This window comes from Labrus bergylta, chromosome 10 (genome assembly GCF_963930695.1).
Source record: "Labrus bergylta chromosome 10, fLabBer1.1, whole genome shotgun sequence".
NCBI classification, from domain to species: domain Eukaryota; kingdom Metazoa; phylum Chordata; class Actinopteri; order Labriformes; family Labridae; genus Labrus; species Labrus bergylta.
Window position 1 is genome coordinate 19,966,800 of NC_089204.1, and position 22,058 is coordinate 19,988,857.

At 40.9% G+C, this 22,058-nt stretch overlaps 1 protein-coding gene across 1 annotated transcript in view; it reads right to left on the reverse strand.

The window, feature by feature from the left end:
* Positions 1 to 21,480, reverse strand: part of LOC109987898 (ankyrin-3-like) — a 130,509-nt gene extending 109,029 nt beyond the window's left edge. The window contains exon 1 of the mRNA XM_065959612.1: positions 20,641 to 21,480. Coding sequence (XP_065815684.1) covers positions 20,641 to 20,709 — 69 coding nt within the window. The 5' untranslated portion in view covers positions 20,710 to 21,480. The remainder of the gene's footprint in view (positions 1 to 20,640) is intronic.
* Between the last annotated feature and the right edge of the window lie 578 nt (positions 21,481 to 22,058).

Consider the following 22,058-nt stretch of genomic DNA (forward strand, 5'->3'; position numbering starts at 1 on the left):
TATGTGCTGTCCTGTATGGTTGTTGATGTATTTTGCCACTTGTGTTTTATGTTTCGTCTCTTGGTGCAAGACAAATTCATTATTTCCCTATGGAGCAATGAAGGTTTCATGGAGGAAAAATGGGCCATATTACAAGTTCAGACAACACATTTGATAACCTTTAAGTTAACATGGGACAGCAAGATTCAACCGCCTCCTAGTTACAGTTATGTTAGCAAGAAATAAAGTCATTTACATTTTTTGTCTGCACTTCCAGATTGTAATATTAGCTTAACCAGCGGCTGATAACATGATAACGTCGTCTGAAGTTTGACCATCAAAGCTGTCAAATATGTTATAGTGAATTGAAAAGTGGCCAGATTTCACTTGGGAATGTCACTGTTTATAGTCTTTTTGGCTGCTTAGCTAAGCAGTGAAAAGTTGTCAGATTTTGAAAGTGTATATGACTTCAAACCTTAAACACTTCAGTATAATTTTATAACAACACTTGAGCTTCTCACTCAGAGCATTACGTCAGAAACAAATGGCCACTGTGTGAATATGGTCAGTGGATTGAAATCTTTGGCTAAAAACAGCAGTAAAACCCTTGATGAAGCATCCCGTATTCACCAACACTTACTGGATTGCTGGTACAACCACTTAGAGTACTCCTATGCTCTTTTCTGACCAGAAACTCATCTATATTCAATGCACTGATGCGGTTTCATAAATGTGTAACTGAAAGCATCATTTATCTCATCTTAGTAAGCTCGGAAAACAAAACCATAATGTCATTTTGCGAGATAAGTCTCATGCTGCCAACATCACAGGGGGGGCTATCGTTCACTCTATCACTGAAAGCAATAAGGCACACAGACCGAGCAAGAAAGGAAGAGAGAGAACTTATCAATGTTCGCCCCCATAAGCCACAAAGCCTCGAGATCATGCCAAGTCTGATAAGCGACTTCCAACACTCCTCTCTCTCTCTCTCTCTTCTACTCATTTCACCACACTCAAACCCCTTTCTACTTCTGTCTTGACAGCTGGGGCCCAAGTACCACATGGGTGGACATGTACAAAAATGTCACTCCATCAGACCGACTGAGTGATTGGATAGCGTAGGGAGTGTTGCTGAAAAAGCCATACAGAGACATACAGACAACACAGTTCTCCCTCGGCCCATTGTGCCTAGTCCCCACCATATAGTCCCCACTCGATGGCTGTCACCCCAACTTCAGTACATGGAGGCAAAATTTGTTCGACCATGCATGTATCTTTCTGTATTAGCACCCCACTGTGACTCGCCTTCCTCCACGTCTTCAAATCCTGTCCTCACCTTCTCGTCCTTAGAGTTCAACCTGTCGTTGTTGCTTAGCCAGGGACCACAATGAAAAGGTGGGGGGGTCAAAAGGGAGTCCCTTGGGCTGGGATCCTCTAGAAATCTATGCCTTAAAGGTCAATACAATACAAAATGTCAAAATTAGCTTGAAAATGTTGAATTAAGTCCAAATGAACACACCAATTAGGGAGAATAGTGAAGTACAGAAACTGTATGAGGACTACTAAACTGGCTAATTGTTTCATTATAGTACTTGCAGCCTAAGGTAACATCAGCTTTCTTAAACAGGAAACAAATCTACTGGTTTAATATCGTACTTTCAACAGTTACATACTTTCTTTACATTCACCTTCCAGACATTAACACATTAGACTTGATGTTAAAATCCTAAAATATTTAAAATAGCTATTAATAATGCAGTTAATAAAACAGGCATTTTTCTTGCCCAAATGTTTTTTCTTTTATATGTTTTTGTTAAAACCTGGACACACCTGGATATAAGTATAGCGTAAAAAGAAAGATTTAAAAAATAAAACTCTAAAATTACCAAACACAACAGATATGGTTTCCCCATTCCGTTTTTATCCTTTTATTTTAGAAGTCTGAAGGTTTTGGACTTGTCTATGACATTTTTTATGTTGATGCTGATGTTATGGATGATGATTTTTCTATTAATATGCTTAAACAAAAGTATGTCAATAATCAAGCTTATTGACATACTTGACAAGGGAGCCAATAAGCTATTGTACTGACTTAACAATCATTCAGGCCAGGATGATAGGACAGCTTCAATTTAATTAAAAATCTATTCTAAAATGTGATAGCTCTATCTTAAAGAGCTTCTTTGACTAACAAGAAGTGACAAAAAAACAGTCACATGGCTTCTTGTCATCAATTTTTACTAAAATCCATGAAAATGTATCCAAAAAAAGGTAAATATATTACCAATGTGTTCAAATTACTCAGCAAAACCACATCTCTGTTAGGATAGCATAAGCGATTTTGTGGGAGTAAGTCATTTAATTTACCATTTTTAATATTCATACATTGACATGTTAACAACATCCAAGTCTTTGTTGCTGTACTTTTAAACTCACCCCTTCAGCATCTTCAGTTAATCCTGCCCTGACATTGTCCGCAAGTGCACAAGGTGCAAAAAGGTGAAGTCCATCGAGGGCCATGAACTGACTGAGTACAGGACAATGAGTGTGCATAAATCCGAGCCCAACCCAGGTCATCTGCAAGTGGCAGCAGGGGTTATAGCCGCTTAATCAGACAAGAGCTAATCTAGTTAGGAGATCAACAAATGAGCCTCACATGCAAAAGGAGGACACAACCCACAGACACAAAAGTGGGTCATGCTGACCATTGTTTTTCTGTAAAAAAAAAAGAACGAAGGGATGGAGATGTTGTATTACTGTCATATCTCAGATTAAAATAAGGGTTGGGTGTACAGCAGCACTGAGCTGTGCCTGCTGGTGGGCACTTCCAATTGAATAATGGACTAATTGCAGAGCTGACTTCAAATCTCAAAGCAACACACTGGAAGTTGTCTGAAAGTGACAAATCATTTGCCTGAGTAAGGGTGTTATATTTAATATTTCAGATGCTTTAAATATATGAGTTAGGGCACAGGATGTGGTCTGGAACTGGAACAACCACCTGCTCTCTCTAATTGGCAATGTCAAGAAATTGTGCCTTAGCAAAGCATCCAGCTGTGAAGGCTATTAAAGGTAAGTGGCGGTGGCTGGCAGCATGAGCGACAAAGCCAGTGGTCACAGAAGGGCTTCAGGATTCTCCATTCCTCTTTTGGTCTCCATGGAAACAAGGACAGGAACATTCAGATCACAGGGGAAGAAAAAAACATGTGTCATGCTACTGGCACCTCAGACTTCTATGCAGATGTTATAACGCCCCCTGGAATCATAGTGTTGTTTATTTGATTCAAATGAAGAATGGGCCTTCTCTGTGCACACCTGATGCATTTCCACTGCTCGACTTGTATACAAGCCTAAAGCCAGACAGAGAAAATATGTCAGACACAGCTGCGTCTGGCATATTTAACTACATTAGGGCTGTGCTGCCAGTCATTTTAATCCATTATTAAGCCACACAGATTCCCCTTAAAAGGATGCTTCATATTATTGCTGGTTTATGCACGTTTTGGCCACAGCTGAAAAAATAAATTAGATTTTTTAAAATTTTCTTCAGTTCCAAAACAGGATCTAAACAGTATGGTGAGGACTCTTTTCTTATAAATGTTACAGCTCCTATAAAGATACTGTAATGATTCCAAAAAAGACAATCTATAAAAATGCAATAAACACACAAAGATTGTGTTTGCTAAACTTCGCAGTCATAAAAGTGAGAAACGCTGTCAAGTATTTGCGAGTATGCAGCAACACGGCACCAGGCGATGGTTTAAATGACAATGCACAAGATTAAAATATGCAGCGTTATTATTTTTTAAGCTAACAGTCTGTGATGCTGACGCTGCATTTTTATACCTCATTTTGTAGCAGTGGCTCATTTGTTTGGTTTAGAGCTTAATTTATTGTTGCCATTTACTGTTATGAGAGCAGTGTACCTACACATTCGATTTTGGCAACTGGGAACAGATGATAAAGTTTAACTGGAATGACCCCTGCAGAGAAATGGTGACAGAGGAGCTGAGCAGCTCAGACAGGAGCACAGACAGATAGAGAGAGTAAGAGGGGTGTTTCCCAGAAAACTCTATTCCCTGTATCTGCTGTATTTTAAAACCAACATACGGTAACCAAACAGTAGAAACATTTGCACACTTGCAGCCCAGATGGACAGATATTTTCCCAAATCACATACAAACACACTCTCTGGAGGCCTTGTTAGAGTGGGCTTTCAGGCAGCTTCCAGATGCCACATGCTAGGCTGAGAGGCTGCTGGTATTGCCAAGACAGAGAATAGAGAAATAACTCCTCATAACACACACGTGCACATTCACACATAGTGATGCCCAGACACAAACAGAAAATTTCAACAGCAATCTTTCTGTTTTACATTCTGTTTCCAACCTCGTACTCTCTCTCCAGCCTCTAACTCTCTCACTTCTCACTTTTTTACCTTTTTCCAGGCCGCCCAGTGATCTGGCTTGTCATTAGAAAGGGAGTGACAGGAGCTTTGAAGTTGAATCAGAGTCTGTGTGTGTGCGTGTGTGTGTGTGTGTTCCTAGTCGAAATTTTACCCTCCTTCAGGTTTTCACAGTTCCTTTCCGTCACTCTGAGGCAGCTGTGAGAAAAGGAGGAGGGAGGAAACTGAAGAGAGAAGAAAGAAGACAGTGAGAGAAAAAGAGAGGCAGCGGGTGTGAGGAGAAAGGAGGTCAGATGTTTTCTTGCACTGAGCCAGAGGGTGTGAAAGCCTGAAGGTGAAAGGTTTCTTTGGTTTTCAAGGCAGACGAAAATGGACGATGGATAGATGGATAAATTGATTGACGGAAAGGGTCAGGAAGTGAGACTATACAGATTTTGTTGTTCAAATGCACTGTACAAGAAACAGACATAGACACTGTGATTTCACCCATTTGTTTTTGGACTAAGGTTTCAAAGCTTTAAGTTTGGCAGTGTTCATCTTGTTTTTTTTGGATACGAACATGGCAATTTTGGGAGGAGAGACTGAAAAACCATTAGCAGACACCAACCAGACAGCTAACCACACTCACCTATCATTCACAGTGGCCATGTCCTTATTTATGCATACATTAAAGGCTTAATGTTATTTAATTACCAATGCATTGGTTTTATTCTGGAACAAGAGGTTGTCGCTCATTAAAAATAAACACTTTAAAACATCTTCTACCCAAAGTCAGAATGAGTAGTATTTGTTGGTTGCCAATGTAAATATGACCATTCCTTGCAGTCTCAACGAGTGACAAAGAGAGCAGCAATGGTACAGAAAACACTTTGAGTGGATGAATAGAGTTAGCGTTAATGAAGCAGAGAATGAAAGTTATAGATTTTATTTTTAATGTTTTGACTGCATCCTTGTAACCAAGTGGAAATAAACATAACTACCTTCGAAACAACCTTCCCAGTGACAAACTCTGTGATCCCAGAGAAAACTAAGCTTCACTTGTTACAGTGCCCACAATGCATTTCTTTCTCCCTTGAGAGGTTGGGAGATGGACACAGTGACATTCCCTTCTTGATATGCTTAGTCCCATGTCCTTTGGACTAAGTTTGTCTAGGTTCTTCTTACTAGTGGCTCCATATTGACTTTCAGAAACATACTAAATACAGTAAAAGCCAAGAGTGGGGTCTGAAATGGCCACAGTGATTAAAATGATGGTTCTATCGTTTGTTTGAGTTCATAGTGTACATATGTGTTCTCCCACTTGTTATGGCTATGTAGACGACAATAACATCACAGAAAATGCAAATATGCATGCCTGGAGGCATAAGCTGTTAATGAACCAAAAGCCTTAAGTTCATTTTTAAGGCCTTCAGAAGTGTCCAAAGTAAAGGCAGATGAGAAGTGTTGAATAACCAATCTACCTCATTACATTTTCTGTGAGACAACCCAATGGGTTTGGTTTAGCCTATTCACTCTTTAACTGCATGCATTTTTTCTCTTCCTGACACTAACACTCACTCACTTCCTCAACATTTCCCTTTGAAATGTTGAGGTTGTGAGGTGCCTTTTTGAATGGTGCTGTCTAATACAGATTATTGCAGCTTGACAGCTCCAATTAGCTGGTATTATAGATGGAAGAATAAGGTAAAGCCCAACTGTAAAACTTCATTCCTCATATCCAATCTCATCCCAGATGACACAGGAGAAAATCCCCTCTGAGTTTCATCTAAAACCCTCTTCAAAAGAGCTAATCTAACTACAAAGTCAGATGGGTATTTCATTCAAGAGAGCTACCAAAAAGGGCATCTCTCTGTCTTGGCCCCAAATGCCTTTTTGCTTCTTATTTGCTGTGATTTATCCGACCCAAACAGTCAAACCGCTCTGGAGTGTAAACCAAGTTAGCTGCTGATTACACAAGCGGAGCAGATGTCACGTTAACTACATTTTCCTCCATCCAAAGCACTGTCAGCCACATCTCTTCAGCTCTCAGCACATTACCCAGTCACAGGCCTATGTAGAGTCAATACTAATGCTGTCTTTATCCCATTCTAACTGTGACTGTGCTGGTAAAGCAGACAATTAGCTGACAGTTTTAGTTCAGGGAATATTTTCTCTGAAACGTATTAGAAGTTTTAGCATACACTGGCAACCGGGTGCAGGGCCATTAGGAAAATGACACTAATTAGAAAACTATCTGGGTTTTCAAGTTATTGAATTTATTACCAGATTATGAGTTAAACAGCAGATTAAGATCAAATTAATGTTCAGCACTGCAGCCTTGTAACAGGTATTAATATGAAGGACTGAATATCTTAGAGTTCACCTGATAGACGGTATATAGATAATTAAAATGTGCAGCTTTCTGGCCTTTCTTTTTATGGCAAGTGATACTTTGTTTAACTTTTGGACATCAGGATGACTAAAGTAGGTCACAAGGGAACCCCTTCAGAGGCTTCAGAAGACAGCGCCCTTAACAGGATGTCTTAAACTTGATGTTTTACATCTAGGGATGGAGTCAAAAAGCAGAGAGATAATTAAGACAAGTTCATGACTGAGCGCGCGCACACACACCCACACACAGACACACACACACAGACACACACACACACACACACCCACACACAGACACACACACACACACACACATATACATATGCTTAAAAAGGAAAAAACAGAAGATCTTTTGCATGTTACTGTCACGTGTTAAGTATGACATTTCAATATCATTTAGCAGATCCTAAAGACGTATGCAATTGGACAAAGTTGGCCTGGACAATTTACAAAGATTGTCAACATAACCAAAGTGATTTGTTTCTTCACTTGAGTACTCAACAAACTCTTTATGACAGAATGACAAAAAGCAATGTCAAGGAGATTGCATAGCTGTGGTCAATGATCAAAAGACAATCATATGTTCCAAAGGGCTCAAGAGGTTTGAGATGAGGGATGAGCAACATGATAATACACAGCCTGACCGGTGTATTTCAAGGATGTTGTTCATCTGTGGGTTTCAGATATTTTATATGTGGCACTCAACTGTGCGATTGTACATCCTGTCTCTGTCTTTGTTTCTGCGCTTCTCTCATGCTTCTGTTAAATAAATTAAAAAACAAGACACAAACAGACACACAAAAGCCATGATGAAAAACATTATCAATCACAGCCATGGTGAAACATAGATCTTTTCTGAACCACTCAATTCCTCTCCGGACCAGCGAGGAGGATGTCTCCATTGTTTAATGACACTGAGGGAGGAAATGGTTTCTCTTTGTTCCTTTACAACTCCGTTAATGTGTGCATGGTGGTCCAGTACTGTACAGAGCTGACAAGACCACATCATTTACTAATTTTGACTCAAATTTGTTTTTTGGCACTCATGTTCATCTTCCCACTCACTTTTATATAACAGCCTCCTCTGCGACTGTATTAAAGAGGGCAGTGATTTTTTTTTTTTTGTTTAATGTTAGAAGACTCAGGATACATCTGTGGTAATATAGTGACCAAATGCATCCCCAACATTAAATCCATGTGTTTATATTTGTCAGCTTCATCCATCTTTCTTTTGAATATAGTTTTCTGTCGTTCCTAGAGGTTATATTCATTACTGGGGCTGTGCACATTGTTACATTTCCTCTTATTGCTTAAGAAGTGTTTGACTTCCGTTGTGCTGTGTAATTGATGATGGATGAAGCAATCATAAAGAGTTCCCAGCTGGTAAATTATAGCTTGGTTTATCCTCAGTGAGTAAACTAGGCCATCTGGGATGAGCTATAACTATGAAAGCATACTGGTCCATGTTGGACGAGACAGCGCTGAGATCTTAGCAGTGATTTATTCATGTCACAAGTGGGTGAAGAAGACTCAGCCTTCCTCTCTAGGAGGCAGCTGGGAGAAAGATCTCCCTCAGCTCTCGCTACATCCCAGACATCATCCTCACATCCTCCCTGCTTTGTCCCACCATACTGCCCACATGCCCCCCTCCCTCCTTTCATTTTTTACCCACTCACATTAATTAATTCAAATCACCCAGAGTCCCGAGCAATTCATTTTCACTCCCCCACCTGATAACTGAGAGGAGACTATTTTAATGCTTGGTTACATAAAATAATGAGGTTTTCTAAAGTGTAAAAATGTAAATCAAATGATTAAAACCTAAACTTGTAAGGCAAAAGGCATGTTTTAAAAGCAGTAACTTTAAACGTATATTTCAACATTTTGTTGAAATCTTTTTTGCCACATTCTTGCCTGAGAGATTACTGAGGAGGTTTACACTACTCACATGTTTTTAACATGTATAATTATCAACTGCCACCTGTTGCTGGCTAACCTAGTTTAGGATTAAGACTGTAAACGTTTCTCTTTTTGATGTGGGCCACCTGATCGCTTGGGGCCAGAACCTTTCAGAGTATTAAGAGTCACCTGGTTACTTCATTCAGGCTCAATAAGCCACGCCCAATGCTTTTTTTTTATGAACATAATTTTAGTTTTCCTGCCAGTCTCTGTTCTATTTCATATAGGCTTCGCCGGTTCAGTTTATAAACCCAATAGTGATAGCCTTAGAGGGCTGCACATATACTCATACAGTCTGGAGTTACAATATGTAACTAAAATTTTCCAACTTAATCTTTTTATTATTATTTTTTAAATTTCGTTAACATATATACATTTTTTCGTTAAATGTCCACCTTTTTTTTTCATCCTAATTTGTTGTACTTTCAGAACTAGGTTGGAAACAGCTGGCTTGGCCTGTCCAAATACCCCCACAAAGCTCTCCAAAAGCCTTGAGTTTAAAAATGACTATTTATCATTTTTCAAGAGGTAGAATTAGATTTTGATGACAAATCTGCAGTAGGTTATTCAAAAGAATGAGGTGTCAGGGCCCATTTGAATATATTGTTATTACTAGCTCAATCATGTATCCACAACACTATAGTCATGTCCAGAGGGTATCTCATTAGTAGACTCACAACCTCACAGCTGGAGGTTGTCACATTGTGTGTGTATTGTCACTGACCACAGGGCAGGAGACACCCTGTAACTGTTAAAAGAAACCCATGCACACCAATCAGCCTTCTGAAAAGCCACTAGGGCAAAGCTTAACTCATACACACACACACACAAACACACACACATATATATATACACCATGCTATCTCGATTCAACATCCACATCTCATCTAAGCCTCAGGCAATGCTACTTTCACGCCGCAGCTTATTGCAAGGCTATAAACTCAGTGTTTGTTTCACAATGGCAACAGGGGATAGCTCTCTGAACTCAGGCAATACTTTCAACTTCCATATGTCAACTACATATGTCCATCCACTCCAAACTTTCCGACAAAGATAACAGAGCTTTTTAAAAACAAAACTCTTCCAGAGAAAATGCCAGTGTCATGCAGTGATGTCTGGGAATTCAAAAACTTTTCAAACACGACAATGTGATTGTCAACCTTCACAGACAGAGCTGAGTACTCCCACGCATCAATGTGATTTGCCAACTGTCTGTCAACACAGCTGCTCAGGAATTACTGTTTGATAGTACCAACAAAGCATATATCATCTTCAATCAAATCTCTATTGAAGGATGTCATCTGACAACTATAACTACAATATGTCAACAACAACATCTTCATTCTAAAACATAGGTGAACCCCAATATTTTCTTTGCCCAAATCTGACAGAACAGTGAAAGATAGACCAGTGGCATAACATCTCTGTTGTTTGTACAGTGGACTTCATAGATGGAGATTTTCCGTCGAAAGGCAATAACATCTGAATAAGTGTTTTGCTGAGCGAGGCAAGTGTTTTGAAGTATGACAAAGCACATGTAGCCGCTGCTCATTAAAGGCAATGATGTGGAGAATGAAAGGAGTGTTTCCAGATAGCAGAGGATGCAGTAAGTGGTACTTTTAAGGTTCTCAACATGGTAATAAAGACTGGAAATGTCCCCTCATAAATGATTTAAGTATTTGTTGGGGCATTAGACAAAGTATCTGACAAAGAAAAAAGGCCTGCAGGCAAATGGAGGGCGTGATAAATGGAGAAGCCGACACATTTTACACCTTCCCAGAGGAGAATGCATTGTCATCAAACTCCAAACCATATTGGTCTGTCTGCGATTCAAATTGAGTTACCAATATCGATATGAAGCATAGCCCATCTGCCCGGCTCCTCAGTACAGCCGCTCAGAGAAAGGGAGAAAGAAAGGCAGAGACTGTTCCAGAAAGAATGAGGTTAACACGTTTTGTTCTTACAGAGAAAACTCTGACAAATGTCACAGTTTCATTACAGCAGCAAGAGTTGGTTCCTTGTGTTACATAAAAAACGTGATATAGAAATCTGTAGCTGTCACTGGATCTCCTGAATGCCTGTAGGGGTTTATTTTAGGTGCACATGTGAGCGTTTACTCGCATACATCCTTATACTCATCCACGTCCCACTAGTTCCTCTGCTCAACATTTTAGAGTTCTGACTCTCTATGCTTCACTCTCTTGAAAAAAAAAAGTGATTCTTCTTGTCTCTTGTCCATCATCATCATCCTCTGCCTTGACTCCTATCTACTTATTCCTCTCATTCCTCTTCCCCTAGTGCGAGTGCACAGTCTGGCTCAGGTGATGTTGCCTAAGCTCGTGTTACTCTGCTGCCATCCCTGAACTGAAATCTAAAAAGGGGAGCGTTTAACATGGTTCTCCCAATTGGTATTACTGCCTGACAGCCCTGAACATCTTATTGTTGCTGTTACAAAAGACCCGCTGAAAGAGATGCCCCTGTAAAAAAAAAAAGAAGTATGAATGAGCTAAGCATAACTATGTGAAACTTTATCTGAAGACTGACAGAAATGTGAAAATCAACCATTAAAATCCTGAGAATAATCATGTTTGGTTATGTATTTGCCAATAACAAAAACGATTTTTGTCTGTGAAATGATCAGTGACACCAAATGTGTTTTGTTTCCCAACTATTGTCCCACTTGCAAATAAGGCAAGGGACAATATGAAAACTCCATGTCATGCTTATCCTTTTCCAAATTTCAGAACCCACTGAATATCATCTGATGACGATGGAGCCGCTGGGAGCAACGGCCAACCTTTATGGGCTTCTGGTGTAACAAGCAGTTCTATGCAATAAATGAATTCCATCCATGACTTCCTTTTCCATGCCCTGCCTTTGATATCAGCAAAACAAGCAAAACAAATTCAAAGTAAATAAATGGTGCTTTTAGGAGAAACCGTTTGTTAGCATCCAAATTAAAAAACTCATCGCTTTGTAGCATATCACCAGGATGTATCCCTACTTATACTCTGTATTCTAAACAAAGAATTAGTTCTGTAGAAGGATCAGATGAAGGGAATAAACACACCTTTATAAATAAGACTACAACCATCTCCTCCAGTAACACAGTTCCCTATCCATTTCATTGACCTGTTCTGTAAACAAAAAAATCCTGATCCCCTACAGGTACCAGGGTGAGCCATCTAGCTCGGCACCACTGTTAATGTATCCCTGACTGTATAATACATCATCTGACATGGATCGACAAAGTAGACACCCCGTAATAAGACACAAAAAGGCACAGTGAGGCAGCCCGGTTTCCTCCTTTGCAGTTAATTAAAATGTGTTGAGCAAGTTGTTGTAATTAAACACAGCGCTGGGTTTTCTGTCCCTGGCATTGCACGGATCCCTGTAGGCCACTGGTCTGAAATCAGAAACTTAAATCTAGGCTGTTTTCACCCACCACAGCTTTCTGTGTGCAGTTATTGTGGGTAAACACAATCAGCATGCACATCAATCACGATAAACAGGAATTCAGATCACAGGAATTAGAGTGGGAATAGTGTGATCTTTGTGAGTAATCAAACATGGCTGTTATTTACATATTTTTGGCCTTAATAAAAATGTACAGCCTACATCTATTTCTGTTAAGAATTAACAGTAAGCGCTTTTGAGACTCAGTTCATTTAAGTAAGGACTACAAATGAACTAGAGATTTTAATCTGTTGGGTGTTTTCTTTGTCTTATTCCTCCAAGCCGTAGTAAAACCACTGATAAATAATTGAGAAATGAGTGGAGACAACTCTGCAGTCACAACAAGGTCAGCAGACAACAGAGCGAGCAAAAACCACTGTTATTGCTTTTTGTAGCTTTTGTTACGCTGCTCTACAGTTGCCATGGAGACACAGAACCAGGAGAGGCTTAAGGAGGATCCCAAACTTGATAAAAAGGGTTTTCTAAATCTGACAGTGGAACTCTCTATTTGTGTCTCTGCTCCTGTCTCTAGTTTTCCATTACTGACTCGTTGCAAGAAGGATGAGAGAGGAAAAGAGAAGAAGAGGAGGAATGGAGAGGACAAAACAGAGCGAGATGTAAAAGAGCTTTTCCGGACGGGGCTGTGGGAAACGGAAGAGGCTGCGGGGTCCAAGGCAGCAACGGTTGCTGCCAGCAGAGAGAAATACCAGTGTACTGGATATGAAGGCACACATTATAACACTGAAGACATCTGAAAGCAGCTCCAGTCTGGGTCACCAAGACGGAAATGTCTGTTCTTTCTTTTAGCAGTTCTTTCATTCTTGGTAGCAGTCAGTCACTTTTTTCTTGTAAAATCAAAATTTTTAGATGTATTTTGATTGTAAGGACATAATTCAGCACTCTGGATATAGAGTACGATCCGGCCTTTTTAAATGAAGACCTGGTTATTATGTGTTTCAGAGACAGGCACACTCTGATACGGTAGCTCGAGCTGTTTCTTACACGGAGAGAAACTCATTTTAAATTGCGCTGAGCTCTCACTGGTATCGATTCATCCCCGCCAACCAAACATAAAAAACTCACAGAGGCATTTCTTCAGATTGCCTGCTTTTGTTGATGAAAGAAGCAAGGAGAGAGGTTTGTGGAGGGATGGATAGAGAGAGCGAAGAGTGACAAGACCTTATTAAGCCTTTTTTTGTTGTTGATTGGGTCGGGTTCAACAGCCTGCTATCTGTAGTCTCTGTGAGCAAGTACTGTATTCTTGTTTTTATTCTGAAGCTCGCCGGAGCATAAAAATGCATGTCTGATGACAACAGCAGCTGCCTCAGGTTTGAATACAGAAAGCTGAGTTGTGATTAAACAAGACTGCCATCAGCAAATCAGTCACGTAACAGGACAGTCAGCAAGGGAAGCAGCCCGGCAGTGAGACGCATGTTCATGTAGGAAGGTCGGGTTATGCTTGGAAAAGTTGTAAAACTTGTTGTATGTTGGAAGGCGAGAAACTTTGTAGCTTTTCTGGAAGGGGAGATGTGGGAAAAGACAGCCGTAGGGCGCCACAGGAATAAGTCCTAAAACCCGGAAGTAAGGGGACTATCCTCTCAAAGTCAACGGGGATTTTGAATGGGTTTGTGGTTCGACTCCTGAAATAAGGTCTGTGGTTAACACAAGCTAAAGAGATGTTGCCGCTTTGTTAAACGACATAAACTACGTTAGGTAATACCCCCACTTGTGAATTTTGAAGTTTTTACGCGTCCTTAAAAAGCCGGTTGCTAATAAGTGGCTAAATGCGACTACAGTGGTTGTCAGGGACATTAAACTCCATCACGCCAGATACAAACGCCGCTTGATTTATTGAGCTCTGCGGATTAGTGTATCGGAGACTGTCTGAAGCATCACGGTAGTGACAACAAAATCATCCGACCGTGGTGTGGTTTGCGATAGCATAACGTTAGCGTTTTACTTCTGTCAGCTGCATTAACGCTTCAAACATCACAAAAATGGTGTTCATTTGTGTAGATGAACAAAACGTCTACGCATCAGAAACACGTGTTTGCCACAGAGCTTGTTTTCTGCAATGATCCAAAATCCAATGCAAAAATCCCATAGGTGAATTCTCGATAGACCCCATGGCGATGCTACTTCTGGGTTGGCCGACAAAAATACGTCATTTGGTTTGTTCTCTATCCTGTAGGTAAGAGAAGGATGAATCTTAATCATTCAAATGTTGAGATAAAGGACACACTCAGAGAGGCTCTCTCCAAGCGCAATCATGGTGTTGCACAAAAGTTGTACAAAATCAAAAGCGACAGAATTAAATGACATAAGGAGAGGCATTAAACCAATGCTAACTTTCAAGCCTCCACACACCTGGCCACCTGCTGTATAAAGTGGTCATGTAAGTCAAATTGTCCAAATTGAAACTCTCATAAAGCATTTAGAATACCTAGAAAATGGCCTTCTGATATTGTTGGATGAGATACTGGTGTTGTGTGACAATAAGAGCATGCCTTGTGTCGTGTGAGAAATCAATGTATACTTTGATTTAGTGAACGCAAATTGAAATTTAAAGAACAAATGTGTGTGTGTGTGTGTGTGTGTGTGTGTGTGTGTGTGTGTGTGTGTGTGGGGGTGGGTGGGTGGGGGGGGCCTTGTCAAATTTGACAATTTGACAAGCTCCTCTGATGAAGCTTGCTGGCCCCTTAAACCTCCCCTACAGCAGTTTGGAGATCAAGGGAGAGCTCCAAAGTGACAGAGAAAGAAGCACTCATTCACACTTCCAGCTCTCCTTCCATCCCCTCCTCTGTCACTCCAAAGATCACACCTCATCTGCACTTCTCAGTCTTCAGCCCCTTTCTACTTCACCTCCTTCTCTCCCCACCATATCCCTCCCTCCCCTGGCTCCGCTTCTTCTTTTCACCTCATCCCTCACTCCCTCTCTCCCTCCCTTCCTCTATGGAAATAGAGGAGCAGAGACAGTTCATCTGCAAGTGATGGAACTCTGACAGGCTGATCCCTCTGCCCTCTCCCCGGGGCGTGCAGCTGTGCCTGGGCTCTGAGATGCCTACCATCCCTAAACACACATCCACACAGAGAGGGCAGGAATACGCCCACCTACGCACATGCATGCATACATTTATAGAGCTGCTGAGGGAACACACATGTGCTCTTACTCACACCTCCACAGTCCATCTGATACAGCAAATGTGCATGTGTGTGTGTGCGTGCCGCTTTATATAAGTCGTCAAATTTCTGAGCTGCATTCAGGATAGGCAGCAGAAACGAGGGAAGTCAGGTGGTTGGTGTGATGGGGAATCACAGGTTTGAGAGTTTTTTTGGCCTTATACCAACATCAATATTCAGGTTCTATTGATTTTTCTGGAGTTTTATGTGTGAGTGCTGCTGCAAAAGGTCATGGAACAAGCTTGACATTTACTTAAAAACAACTTTTGAAGAGTTAAATTTACTTTAACATTGAATTTTAACCAGTGCTGATATTTGCAAAATCTTTTTATGTGTATAATATTGACTTAAAATCATGTTTTATAGACTACTAATGGAAAGGAAGCCTTTGAGTCTTCCAATTCTGATTAGTTTGTGGAACCTTCAAGTACTTGTTCATTTTCAAAAGCCAGACTATAGTATAAAATGCACAAAATGAGGCATTTTTAATGTAACAAACAGAGAAAACAACATTTCCTCTGATTAATGAAGATTAAATCCAGGAATCTGTGGGATTATTTTCTTAAATTTCACTTAAAACACAGATGTTCAAAATAGCACTATTAAGCAGAATACTGTATTTACTGTAATTCCCCCCTAAAGCAAACACATATCTTCCCTCTCTCCCAAAGAGCCCATACAGCATAACCACCAACCCCTCTTAAGGATTTCCACTGTGCCAAGTCCATTAGCCTAATCTGAAAAACAAAAGCAGCACTTCGTTTGCTCTCTCTGAGTCTCTCCCCACTTGTACACTCACAGAAACACACACTCACACACACACACACACACAACACATCTTCCATCAGCACATTCACCACTGGCCTGCTGTTATCTGGGGGATGTGATGTGCCATTTCTCTTTGAACGCACTGTCACAGAACGGCTTATTTCCCCAGTCCTCCAGACGCTGGGCTCTCTGTCTCTGGCAGGGTTTTTCCATCCAAGACAAAGAACAGAGCTGCCCGAGCATTGCTGCCTGGCTGTTTCATTATGAGCAAGACAACGGAGGCGAAACAAAAGAGACATGTATACAGTCCAGTGAAGAAGAAGTGGAAGGATGGGCAGGGATGGGCATAAATGGGCCGAAGTCATCAGACTTTTGATTTGTCTTTCTTCATTTCTGCTGATATTGCCGTAGTTAATCTTACTTTAGAAATTATTTAGGCCAACAGCTGTTTTTGTACTCCATATAAAGAAAAAAGCAACAAGTGAGTGATCTCTGCACTGTCAGCAGCATATCTATACTGGCTCTTTGTTCCAATGTTACAATTCACTTAGCAGACGCTTTTATCCAGAGCGACATACATCAGAGAGTAAGTACAACACTAATCCATTCATACACCGAAGCAGCGGGAGCAATGCGGGGTTAAGTGTCTTGCCCAAGGACACATCGGACATCGAACCCTCGACCTTCTGGTTGAGAGGCGACGACTCTACCAAATGAACCATAGCCGCCCCTTTGGAGATACTATCAGCAGTAGTTACTTGTTTATTATAGAGTTTTATTGTTTCAGTGATAGTGTGTTCACCAGCTGCCTCCACCAAACAGCATTATTGAGAAAACAAAAATCTCTGCTGAGGACTTTCCGACAGAAACACCCTCAATCCTCACACAATCCTTACACAACCATCTCAAGTTTAAGCATACAGCACATCTCGGAGTTAAGGAGGATTTATTTTAGGAAGATATGAACCTGGAGTCTACAGCATTGATATGTAAGCAGCTCTTATGTAACAATATGTTTACTTTGCTAGGGAGATTTATTTATTGAAAAGCCAAATATGTGGGAAAAATAAACATTTATGCTTTTCTGTCTGTTATCGGAGTTATATTTTCAATTAAGTTTACAAGTGTACACCAAATCCATTAGTAACTTAGTAACTCCTTCATCTCAGTTGTCTGTTAAATGTATTGTAAAATATTTATGTTCCTGTTCATATACGCATTTCTGCCTTTCTCAGTCATGCAGCTGAAGTTTGTTGAGCTAAGTTTTAGTTATTAGGATCCTGCAAGTACTTCAGTGTGAGCCCCCCGGGGTCTTTATATCATGCAGGCATATTTTTGTCTTCTTTTGTGTGAGAAAAAATGTTCGAAGTCAAATTTAAGCAGCTAAATGAACTCCATTAAAATCTGTTAAAGCACAGAAAACCAAGTTTCGAGTAAAAAGCTGGTATTCTTTGCTCACACAAGTATATTTAACAATTTTTTGACTTGACAGCAGCTCCTGTTTGGTGGGATTATGTGCAACTGTTACTGAGTGTTTGTGAGTCTGTGTGTTATGTAAACCTCATTATCTCTATCACTACATCGAATTCTTATCATTAAGCCCCTCTGAGACCATTTGGAGTAACATCAAAGTGCTACACAGACTCACTGTCATGCACTTCCAAATACACACACATGTACACACACTGATGGACATGAATATGCACTTACATGCAAACACAACATCATGTTTGGTGTTGATTTATGACCCACGTCTTAATCGGGAGAAGTCTGGGACCTTGAGTCAAAAGACGCTTGATTGTATCCTTGAGCTTCCCCCCCCCCCCCCCCCCCCCTCCCCTGTCACAGCAGCTGCCTCATGAAAAATATATTTCTGTTCTGGCCACCAAGTTCACCAGTACACCCCCTCTCTCCACACACATGCACACTTTCTCTCTCTCCTCTCTCGCTCTCTCTCTCGCTCTCTCTCTCTCTCTCTCTCTCTCTCTCTCTCTCTCTCTCTCTCTCTCTCTCTCTCTCTCTCGACATCTTTCGCTCAGAACAGAAACTAGTTGCCATGGCTACCATCATTAACACATCTGGCATAGTTATCTAGCACACACATGTGCACAGAGAGAAAAGCGAACATAGACCCAGCCACATACACAAACAACCCAAACAACATCCATATGTAAAAAAGCATTAATATGCATCATTTAGTTTGTGCTGTTTTTAGTTTCATGGCTTGCCGTCTGGAGCTTGTGTGGGAGAGATAACGGGCTGAGGCTTGTTGGGGAAAATACATCAACAGAGAACTTTGAGCCTCAGTGATAATCCTATTGGTGAATTTAACCCAACCTCTATTATCTAAATCCTGTGGGAAATGAAGTTGATGTTGAGAACAATTGAACTTTCATGACATTGGAATCTTTTCTTTTTTTCTCTCTTAATTTTTTTACATAAATAGATTTTTTTGTGAAACAAGTAATTTGGACGATTATAAGTCCTGTACACTAACAGCTAAAGAATCATTCTGTCTGTCCTTTCTGATGAATGTTATGGAGAAAGTCTCTATATTACATAATGCTTAAATGGATACATGTATGTAGTGTAATCATTTGTTAAGTATATAGTGATTTCTTTTTCTTTTATTCACTAAAAACACCGACAATATTGGCCTTGAAAATCTGATAGTACTGTTGGCCTCTTTTTACATAATTTGGTAGCATAAAGTTAGACAAGCTGCCATCATAGATTCAAACTTTTGCAAATCCCTTCTCATAACTCTGCATACAATAAGAAAAAACTCTACACTTTGACAACAATAAAACCCTCAAAAACTGAATCTACATAATGAAATATTTTGTTTCAAACAAGTCAAAGTCGACTTTTGGTTTTAAGCAGAATACAAATCGCAGTCTCTTAAATCAAGATCTGTTTGTTTGGTTTTTACTCGTCCTTCCAATAGACCTTAACACAAAGTCACCTGACAAGGACGGTATTTAGACACATCAGATTAAATCAAATTGTTGTACATGATACACTTTTAGGTCAAGCAGACTGCCTCTATAGACATCTTTCAGGAAATCAACTCTTAAAATGATTCTCATTTTTTCAACCTGTCTTTTAACAACACTTCTTCGACTGTTGTTTTTGACTAAACATCAGTCTGGTCTTGAGGTGAAACATGGTTCTGTTTGCTCACATGTGTTCATTTTCTACAGCCTCAGAAATGTGACAGTCCTTTGTGTCAACATTTCATTACTGAAGCTAGTAGTTTGAACATCTTGTCTCTTACTGTCATCGAGGAATCCGACTGACAGCTTTACCACTGAGGCTGGCACTCATCACAGCAGCCATAAATTATTTAATGGGAAACACAGAACACATTTCCCTATCAAAAACAGATTTACTCAGCCTTGTAAAACCCATAGCAGCTATCTGCAACTGTGCCTCTTTGATTGGTTTTGGTCTTCCCAGTCCTACAAATCCATGATCTCGAGGGCCACCTGGGAAGTAGCTCCATAAAACTCAAATGGCCTGAAAAACACTCTGTGTGTTAAAGTGTGTAGTTTGAGACACTGCTTGTGTATGACCAGGGGCTCCAAGCACCAGAATGCATTTATCAAAGGCTAGTCCCACTGACATAACAGCATGGGAGTCACAGAAGAGACATTACACAACAAACAACCATATACCTGAAAACCTGATAATCATATATAAGTACATAGATGTGAGCACATACACAGACACACACACACACACCACAAACATTCCACTTCATGAGTTAAAACATGTTTCTATGGCTCCAAATACCTTTAATCAAAGCCATAATAACAACTTAGTTATGCATATGTTACATACATACACACACACGCACAGCTGTGCAGGAGTTTGACAGCACAACAGATGCCTGAGTGGTGCATGCATTCTGCTGCCCCCACCCTAACCCCCGAGGACATCCCCTTGTCTCACATTATACACACTCTCTCTCTCTCTCTCTCTCTGTCTCTCTCTCTCTGCACTCTACATACCACTGCTCCCCCAGCCAATCATCCAGAGCAAAACAACCAGACCGACCAGTCGCAGCGTCGGGTTCATAATGAATGGTGACTGACAGCATGGCATTTCTTTGGTAGCAATTCAGGTGAGGCGGAGCAAATATTTCTTAACATGCGGGCTTACGCAAGACTGAAAAAAATGTAACACTTCATGAAACAGTCAAAAGAAAACAAAAACACTGTGTGTGGACTGTTCTTTAAATAAATAGGCGCTCATGCAATACAAAGCGACTCAGTCATATACATCAGGAACCTGCTGATACATCAGACTTTTAGAATAAAGGCTAAAACCAATAAAAACAAAAAAACAAACACATTCAGTCACTTTGAAATGGATTTGTCAACCTCACCCATTAATCACACCTCACCCAAAAACCTTTCACTTCCAATTTGAACACATAAAATACCTTCATGCCGAGCCAAAGCAACAATTGAGCAAATGGAAAAAGCCCAAGACAAAGAAAAGCTTTTCTTCGCTCCTACCTTTTTGCCTTTCTTCTTGCGATGGGCTCCTTTTCCACTGCCCGCTTTCTCCTTAGCTTCCTCACTCATGTTCGGAGCTCTCCCCCCGTTCCACTCCTCTCCTCACTTTGTTTTTAAATCCAGCATGTAGGCGCTTGTAGAGCGGCAGCAAGCGGCTGTCTTCACTGGTGAAACGTTGCCACAGAAATGTCCATTTAGAAGCGCTGAAGGAAGGATTGTTCCATGCGGAGTGGGAATGTGCGTGAACAAGAAAGAGAGGAGAGACTGGGGAGGACTGTGCTGATGCTCTTCTTTCTCTCCTCCTCCTCCTCTCCTCTTCCTCTCCACATTCACAAACACACACTCTCACACACTTGCGAGCACGCTCGGCGAGGTCCACTCCCACTTGCTTGCCTCTGCCGTGCGCAATTGGCGACTCTCTCCAGCGCGCTCAGAGGCAGGGTGTGGAGGCAGGAGGACAGTGGAGAGAGAGAGAGGAGGAGGAAGATGAGGAGGTGGATGTGTATGATGAAAAAAAGGAAGGAAGAATAGAGAGAAGTAGACTTAAAGGAGAGTATTCCTGGCTTGGATGTGGCGCTGCCTACCTGAGAGAGTTAGGCTGGAGACTAGAGGCGCTCTTCCAAAGACAAAGAGACAGAGACGCACAAAAAAATGGCACAAATAAAGAAGGACACGAAGACACAGAGACAGAAAAAGACAGGACAAAGAAAAATTGCAGGACAAATAGAAAGAAAGTCCGGAAGAATGAAGGAAAATGGTGTTTCTAGTGAAAGAGAGAAAGAGCGTAAGGCTGAGACAGAAGCCAGGGGCATGAGCCACACATTCTCTTGACTAAGCTCCCTGGACGGTTTCTTCTGTTGCTCCCTGCAAAGACGTTGTGATTTGAAATGAGACTCTCTTCCCTTCTGACAGGCCAATAGAGGGACAGAGCGAGAGAGAGGATCATTAACACGATGCATCAGGTCCTTCCAGAAAAGGAAGTCTCCCCACTTGCCTGTGCCAGCAGGATCAGCTTACTGGAAACGGAAAAGAACAGAACTGGCTGCCTGACTGGGTTGATCAAGGAGCGTGTGCCTGTAAAGTTCTGTGTGTATGGGATGAAATGGAGACACAAGGTTGATAATAAGCAACCAACAACCATTAAAAAACGTCAGATCGTGCAAAGACCACGCCTTCCCTGCTCTAACAAGCAACAGCTCTCCACCAATGACACATTCAGCAAATGAGGCAGCAGGAGAGAAAGTGAATCCAGGAGAAAATATGAACAAAAAGCCGTGGGTGACTGACAGAGAGAGAGAGAGATCAGATGGAGGGGAAGGGTGAGAAATAGACAGGAGGGAGAAAATGACAGTATGAGACGAGAAGGGGTGAGGTAGGGAGTGAGTGAGGGAGGGCTGAAAAACAATGTGATATCAGTG